At 41.1% G+C, this 9,092-nt stretch overlaps 1 protein-coding gene across 2 annotated transcripts in view; it reads right to left on the bottom strand.

The window, feature by feature from the left end:
- Nucleotides 1-4,374: 4,374 nt before the first annotated feature.
- LOC121538539 (annexin A6-like) overlaps nucleotides 4,375-9,092 on the bottom strand; it is a 33,124-nt gene continuing 28,406 nt past the window's right edge. Inside the window, exons 21-25 of one of the 2 annotated variants that reach the window (XM_045206624.1) lie at nucleotides 9,017-9,092; nucleotides 8,704-8,799; nucleotides 8,247-8,305; nucleotides 6,144-6,281; nucleotides 4,375-5,070 (exon numbers count right to left, since the gene is read on the bottom strand). The exon at nucleotides 9,017-9,092 is cut by the window's right edge and continues 18 nt beyond it. In XM_045206624.1, the coding sequence (XP_045062559.1) occupies nucleotides 5,011-5,070; nucleotides 6,144-6,281; nucleotides 8,247-8,305; nucleotides 8,704-8,799; nucleotides 9,017-9,092 (429 nt within the window). In that variant the 3' untranslated portion in view covers nucleotides 4,375-5,010. The remainder of the gene's footprint in view (nucleotides 5,071-6,143; nucleotides 6,282-8,246; nucleotides 8,306-8,703; nucleotides 8,800-9,016) is intronic. The other variant, XM_041846664.2, reaches the window with a different exon arrangement.

The raw sequence follows: 9,092 nt of genomic DNA on the forward strand, positions 1-9,092 counted from the left end.
GGTCTTACTTCACAGCAGTCAGAAAGGACGATCCTGCAACACAGGGTGATGATCTGACAATGCATTGCAAAGACGGCTTGCTATTTACCTTCATCTATTCCTATATAATAATTAACATGAAATAGGGATAATTTAGAGGTTGTGTCAGTATGTAGTCTTTGTTTAAATGAGCAGTGTTGGTGCTGCTGCACGGTGCAGTCTGTACTCTACATGTTGCCATGGATCTCTTGGCCTAACGTAGGGGATTTCCTCCTCTCTCAAAACCCTTTTTAAAAAAAAATATACTTTCCGCTTTTAAGACGGCTTGACAACAGCTGCACTCACAAATACAGCTCATCACATACAGTACATCATACAGTACATTATACAGTACATTATACATCATACAGAACATCATACAGTACATCATACATCATCATACAGTACATCATACATTATATCTTACAGTACATCATACATTATACAATACATCATACAGTACATCATACATCATACAGTAGATCATACAGTACATCATACATCATCATACAGTACATCATACGTTATACAGTACATCATACAGTACATCCTACATCATACAGTACATCATACATCATACAGTACATCATACATCATACAGTACATCACACAATACATCATATGTTATACAGTACATCATACAGTACATCATACGTTATACAGTATATTATACAGTACATCATACGTTATACAGTACATCATACAGTACATCATACATCATACAGTACATCATACATCATACAGTACATCACACAATACATCATATGTTATACAGTACATCATACAGTACATCATACGTTATACAGTACATCATACAGTACATCATACATCATACAGTACATTATACAGTACGTCATACATCATACAGTACATCACACAATACATCATACAGTACATCATACAGTACATCACACAATACATCATACGTTATACAGTACATCATACAGTACATCATACATCATACAGTACATTATACAGTACATCATACAGTACATCATACATCATACAGTACATCATACATCATACAGTACATCATACAGTACATCATACAGTACATCATACAGTACATCATACATCATACAGTACATCATACAGTACATCACACAATACATCATACATCATACAGTACGTCATACATCATACAGTACATCACACAATACATCATACAGTACATCATACAGTACATCACACAATACATCATACATCATACAGTACATTATACAGTACATCATACATCATACAGTACATTATACAGTACATCATACATCATACAGTACATTATACAGTACATCATACATCATACAGTACATCATACAGTACGTCATACATCATACAGTACATTATACAGTACGTCATACATCATACATCACACAATACATCATACAGTACATCATACAGTACATCACACAATACATCATATGTTATACAGTACATCATACAGTACATCATACGTTATACAGTATATTATACAGTACGTCATACATCATACAGTACATTATACAGTACGTCATACATCATACAGTACATCACACAATACATCATACAGTACATCATACAGTACATCACACAATACATCATATGTTATACAGTACATCATACAGTACATCATACATCATACAGTACATTATACAGTACGTCATACATCATACAGTACATCACACAATACATCATACATCATACAGTACATTATACAGTACATCATACATCATACAGTACATTATACAGTACATCATACATCATACAGTACATTATACAGTACATCATACATCATACAGTACATTATACAGTACGTCATACATCATACAGTACATTATACAGTACGTCATACATCATACATCACACAATACATCATACAGTACATCATACAGTACATCACACAATACATCATATGTTATACAGTACATCATACAGTACATCATACGTTATACAGTATATTATACAGTACGTCATACATCATACAGTACATTATACAGTACGTCATACATCATACAGTACATCACACAATACATCATACAGTACATCATACAGTACATCACACAATACATCATACGTTATACAGTACATCATACAGTACATCATACATCATACAGTACATTATACAGTACATCATACATCATACAGTACATCATACAGTACATCATACAGTACATCATACAGTACATCATACATCATACAGTACATTATACAGTACATCACACAATACATCATACATCATACAGTACATCATACAGTACATCACACAATACATCATACGTTATACAGTACATTATACAGTACATCATACATCATACAGTACATTATACAGTACATCATACATCACACAGTACATTATACAGTACATCATACAGCTCATTCCATGCAGTAGAGTGAGACATTGTGAGGCCTCTTGTCAGTCGTCACAGAAGCTGTCTGACATGACTATATTCTACACCACAGGAGGTTGGTGCCACCTTAATTGGGGAGGATGGGCTCGTGGTAATGGCTGGAGAGGAATGGGTGGAATGGTATCAAACACATGGTTTCCATGGTTTCCAGGTGTTTGATGCCATTCCATTCGCTCCGTTCCAGACATTATTATTAGCCGTCCTCCCCTCAGCAGCCTCCACTGATTCTGACTGTACATGTAACTAACTAGTCACTGAGTGGACAACACATTAAGAACACCTTCCTAATATAGAGTAGCACACCCCAACCCCCGTTCCACATCAATGGCCCATGTTGACTACAATGCTTCCCACAGTTGTGTCAATTTGGCTGGATGTCCTTTGGGTGGTGGACCATTCTTGATACACACGGGAAACTGTTGAGTGTGAAAAACCCAGCAGCGTTGCAGTTCTTGGCACAAACCGGTGGAACCTGGCACCTACTACCATACCCCGTTCAAAGACACTTTAATCTTTTGTCTTGCCCATTCACCCTCTGAATCGCGCACAAAAAAAAAAAATCCTTCTTTAACCTGTCTCCCCCTTCATATACACTGTTTTAAGTGGATTAAAAAGTGACATTAATAAGGGATCATAGCTTTCACCTGGATTCACCAGGCCAGTCTATGTTATGGAAAGAGCAGGTGTTCATAATATTGTGTACACTATGTATATATGCCAGAGATACTGTACCAGTCAAAAGGTTCAGACAGAGGGTGCAAAGCTGTCATCAAGGCAAAGGGTGGCTATGTGAAGAATCTCAAATATATACATATATTTTGATTTGTTTAACACTTTTTTTGGTTACTACATGATTCCATATGTGTTATTTCATAGTTTTGATGTCTTCACTATTATTCTACAATGTAGAAAATCGTAAAAATGAAGAAAAACCCTTGAATGAGTAGGTGTGTCCAAACTTTTGACCGGTACCGTTTATCATTTAGATATCTCTCATAGTCCTGCCAAGGTGTGTGAAATAGAGAATGAACTGGATGTGATTCAAAAGGAAATAGCAATTATATTAACTATGAAAAACCCTTTGATTACTTTTTAGGACTTCGTTACATAAATCTGTCAAATGGGCATCAATCCGTCTTCATGAGACAGGGATTGATGAGGACTGAGAAGACCACAACATACCATTTTTTAAAAAGATTGGTTAACTTTGATGTATTGTTGGTTCAGTGGGAGGGGGCAGTGAGTGAATTATACAAAGTGTCGTGTCCAAAATGGTAGCCTATTCCGAATGGGGTACCGTTTGCTATTACCTAAATAGTGCACTACTTTTGACCTGGGCCCTTATGGCTCTGGTCAAAAAGTAGTGCACCATGTTTTGGGAAGAGGGTGCCGTTTAGGATGTAACCAGGGAGTTTCCTGATTCTAAAACTCTGCCCAGTGCCCGCTGCCAACATCAATAGTTAAATCACTGAACTGCACCCCGAAGCTACCCAGGTAGATAAACATAGTGACACGTCCCAAATGGCACACTATTCCCTACGTAGTGCACTACTTTTGACCAGGACTCATAGTATGAAAAAATATATATAATGTATGCACTCACTAACTAAGTCGCTCTGGATAAGAGCGTCTGCTAAATGACTAAAATGTAAATGTAAATGTAATAGGGCTCTGGTCAAAAGTAGTGCACTATATAGGGAATAGGGTGCCATTTGGTATGTAGAGACATTGACATGGCCTTAAACCTGGTCCTGCTGTATCTGGAGCACTGTCAGAAGAGATCAACACAGGGCATTACCTTAACACTATCTCAGCCATATTACACACAATATGGACCTGAGAGCAATTTGGTTATAATGTTTTCAATGCGGTTTGAACAAATAATGTATTTTATATGCATTTATCATAATATAGGTCATAGCTTATCAGTCAAATCTGTCTTCAAAAAAGAAAAGCCAACAGAATCCAGTAGTAATACGACACATTCCTTTTATTTGAGGAGACATAATGTAGCGTAGCTTCAACCATACAGTATTCATTGGATGGATGACCTATTGCATTGTAGAAGCGCCATTCAAACACTTCAAGTCCTCAATAGGTTGACAGTTAGGAAACTGCTTGGCTATGTGTCTATCTCTCCCTTTCAATGTAAATACCACTAACACTACGGGGGGTTCTGTAAAAAAAAATAAAAGCTTGACATGAAGAAGACAGGCTAGCTGACACAGAGGTGACAGCACAGAGCTTTGGCTCCTGTTCCAATTCTTTAGAAATGCATCATTCATTATGGATAGGTGTAAGCATAGCAAGGTTACCACCCTAACATCGCTTGAACCGATTTAGATCTGTGATTACTTCAAGAAAGCTAGGAAGGGAAAGGAACTGAGACTCTGTGGGGAGGCTGTTGAGGTCATAGGTCACTTTGGCAGAGGAGTGGCAGCGGTGAGGGACAAACAGAGCAGACTGACTATCCCCACTGGGTTCAATGGGGATGTACACACAGCACAGTTGACCGGTAGATTGACAGCTTCAGTTGGTGTTCTAGAGGGTTCCAGAAGCTCCACTGGTGTTCTGGAGCCTTCTGGAAGCCTTCTGGGTGGTTCTGGTTCTAGTCTTGTCCTCCACACAGAATCAACAGGGTCTTACGGTAGTCCCCTGAGGTATCACCCTGAGAGAGGAAGCAGCAGCTTTTTAGGAACTTACTAAAACTGTCTCTGTCCCAAATGGCACTATTTAGGATTAGGGGGCCATTTGGGACACATACAAATTTTGAACACAAAATGTAACACTCATTGAGAGGAAGGAGTATTTAGGGTCTCTTTTACTAAGTGTTTATACAGTATACGTTATTATATCACATATTATATAATTAAGCAATAAGGCCCGAAGAGGTGTGGTATATGGCCAATATACCACGGCTAAGGGCTGTTCTTATGTATGACGCAACATATGGATACAGGCCTTAGCCGTGGTATATTGGCCATATACCACAAACCGCTGAGGTGGTCTATTGCTATTATAAACTGTTTACCAACGTAATTAGAGTAGTAAAAATACATGTTTTGTCATACCCGTGGTATACAGTCTGATATACCATGGCTTTCAGCCAATCAGCATTCAGGGCTCTAACCTCCCAGTTTATAACTTAGATTATATCACATATTATATAGCTATATAAATATGATAGGTTCTAAGTTATTCAGAGCGGTGGTACTAATCAGTTAGGTCTATGAGGCAGCTCCCACAGTAAAAGAATTGTCAACTCAGTAACGTCACACAGACACAGACACAGACACAGAGACAGAGACACAGTACAGAGACACATACAGTACATAGACATATACAGTACATAGACATATACAGTACATAGACATAACTGTAAGTCGCTCTGGATAAGAGCGTCTGCTAAATGACTAAAATGTAAAATGCCTCGGCATCTCCTAGTCAATCATGCTTGGTGGCCTACAGAGAGGAAGTCGAGCATGCAGGGGAAATTCCTAAACAGCTGTATGGCAGCCGCAGCAGCAAAAGCCCCGCCCAACACAGGAAGCTATAGAGCACCGGTCCCCCTCCACCCGCCTCCACAAAAAGAGGATGTGCTGCAGCACACAGGACACACACACACACACACACACACACGCACACACACGCACACACTGCGAGGGTACAGGGACATGTAAAGGGACATGCATGACAGTAGACAGTAGCGTGTTAATCGACATGTAATATATGAAAACTTACAACCATAGTTTCTACCTGGATGAATTCATGGAGAGAGCAGTCGTGAGTCTCCTTGAACTCTTTGCGGATATTGAAGAGGTCGACTTCACTGCGTGAGACCATGATGCGGATGAGAGCCCTGTCTTCTGTGCCCATACCCTGCAGAGAGGAAAGAGTGACATGTGGATCCATATAGTTGGATCCCTTCTATTCACTGTTGATGTATCAACATCTATACTCTTTCTGGGGTCCACACAAACACAACACAATACAAAAGACACAGTACATAGCCTACCAGGTAGACAGAAGCAACAACATGAATGGCTCAGAAAATGCATCCCCTGCTAGTGCTAACAGCTAGCCTAGTAAAATGCATCCCCTGCTAGTGCTAACAGCTAGCCTAGTAAAATGCATCCCCCTGCTAGTGCTAACAGCTAGCCTAGTAAAATGCATCCCCCTGCTAGTGCTAACAGCTAGCCTAGTAAAATGCATCCCCTGCTAGTGCTAACAGCTAGCCTAGTAAAATGCATCCCCTGCTAGTGCTAACAGCTAGCCTAGTAAAATGCATCCCCTGCTAGTGCTAACAGCTAGCCTAGTAAAATGCATCCCCTGCTAGTGCTAACAGCTAGCCTAGTAAAATGCATCCCCCCTGCTAGTGCTAACAGCTAGCCTAGTAAAATGCATCCCCTGCTAGTGCTAACAGCTAGCCTAGTAAAATGCATCCCCTGCTAGTGCTAACAGCTAGCCTAGTAAAATGCATCCCCTGCTAGTGCTAACAGCTAGCCTAGTAAAATGCATCCCCTGCTAGTGCTAACAGCTAGCCTAGTAAAATGCATCCCCTGCTAGTGCTAACAGCTAGCCTAGTAAAATGCATCCCCTGCTAGTGCTAACAGCTAGCCTAGTAAAATTGCATCCCCTGCTAGTGCTAACAGCTAGCCTAGTAAAATGCATCCCCTGCTAGTGCTAACAGCTAGCCTAGTAAAATGCATCCCTGCTAGTGCTAACAGCTAGCCTAGTAAAATTGCATCCCCTGCTAGTGCTAACAGCTAGCCTAGTAAAATGCATCCCCCTGCTAGTGCTAACAGCTAGCCTAGTAAAATGCATCCCCTGCTAGTGCTAACAGCTAGCCTAGTAAAATGCATCCCCTGCTAGTGCTAACAGCTAGCCTAGTAAAATTGCATCCCCTGCTAGTGCTAACAGCTAGCCTAGTAAAATGCATCCCCCTGCTAGTGCTAACAGCTAGCCTAGTAAAATGCATCCCCTGCTAGTGCTAACAGCTAGCCTAGTAAAATGCATCCCCCTGCTAGTGCTAACAGCTAGCCTAGTAAAATGCATCCCCTGCTAGTGCTAACAGCTAGCCTAGTAAAATGCATCCCCTGCTAGTGCTAACAGCTAGCCTAGTAAAATGCATCCCCTGCTAGTGCTAACAGCTAGCCTAGTAAAATTGCATCCCCTGCTAGTGCGAACAGCTAGCCTAGTAAAATGCATCCCCTGCTAGTGCTAACAGCTAGCCTAGTAAAATGCATCCCCTGCTAGTGCTAACAGCTAGCCTAGTAAAATGCATCCCCTGCTAGTGCTAACAGCTAGCCTAGTAAAATGCATCCCCTGCTAGTGCGAACAGCTAGCCTAGTAAAATGCATCCCCTGCTAGTGCTAACAGCTAGCCTAGTAAAATGCATCCCCTGCTAGTGCTAACAGCTAGCCTAGTAAAATGCATCCCCTGCTAGTGCTAACAGCTAGCCTAGTAAAATGCATCCCCTGCTAGTGCTAACAGCTAGCCTAGTAAAATGCATCCCCTGCTAGTGCTAACAGCTAGCCTAGTAAAATGCATCCCCTGCTAGTGCTAACAGCTAGCCTAGTAAAATGCATCCCTAGCCTAGTAAAATGCATCCCCTGCTAGTGCTAACAGCTAGCCTAGTAAAATGCATCCCCTGCTAGTGCTAACAGCTAGCCTAGTAAAATGCATCCCCTGCTAGTGCTAACAGCTAGCCTAGTAAAATGCATCCCCTGCTAGTGCTAACAGCTAGCCTAGTAAAAACGGCATTTAGGTACCTATCCACAGGCCAGTGAAATATGGCTGGACTGCAATGGGAGCCGTTTCTAAAAGCAGCAGAAATAGACCTACCTTCATGGCTTTGTACAGGCGCTCAGCAAAGTAATTAGACTGGTTCTTTACACTCCGAACTGCAGAGAGAAAGAGATATGATAGGTCAACAAAAACAAAATATTACAATACCCAAACCTGTAAGATGTCAACAGCCTCAGTGGCCTATTTATTTATTTTATTTAACCTTTATTTAACTAGGCAAGTCAGTTAAGAACAAATTCTTATTTACAATGACGGCCTACACCGGCCAAACCCGGACGACGCTGGGCCAATTGCGCGCCGCCCTATGGGACTCCCAATCACGGCCGGTTGTGATACAGCCTGGAATCGAACCAGGGGGTCTGTAGTGACGCCTCAAGCACTGAGATGCAGTGCCTTAGACCGCTGCGCCACTCGGGAGCCCCGTACTCCACTCAAGGGCCTAAATAGGTAAGTACGTAAGTAAGCAGTCTATGCACAGCCATCCAATCCTTACCTATGCCATACATGGCCTGTTTCACGTCTCCAGACATCTCCTTCTTGATGATCTGCTCAATGTCCTTATTGCTGCATCGGACAAACTCTTGGAACACTGCAAAACAGAAATGACATGCCAATCATATCAATCGTAAAAGCTAGATATCGAGGCTTGTATCCCCAATAATAAGTATATCTAATACTGCAGTAGTGATGAAGCAGTGTTTCTCTGCTACCTCTCCTGAGATGTAGTCAGTAGTGATAAAGCATTGTTTATCTAGTACCTCTCCTGAGATGTAGTCAGTAGTGATAAAGCAGTGTTTCTCTAGTACCTCTCCTGAGATGTGGGAAGCTCCTGGTACAGAGGATACACATGAACTTAATCTCCATGTCGTCAGAGTCTTCGTT

This window comes from Coregonus clupeaformis, chromosome 3 (assembly GCF_020615455.1).
Source record: "Coregonus clupeaformis isolate EN_2021a chromosome 3, ASM2061545v1, whole genome shotgun sequence".
Taxonomy (NCBI): domain Eukaryota; kingdom Metazoa; phylum Chordata; class Actinopteri; order Salmoniformes; family Salmonidae; genus Coregonus; species Coregonus clupeaformis.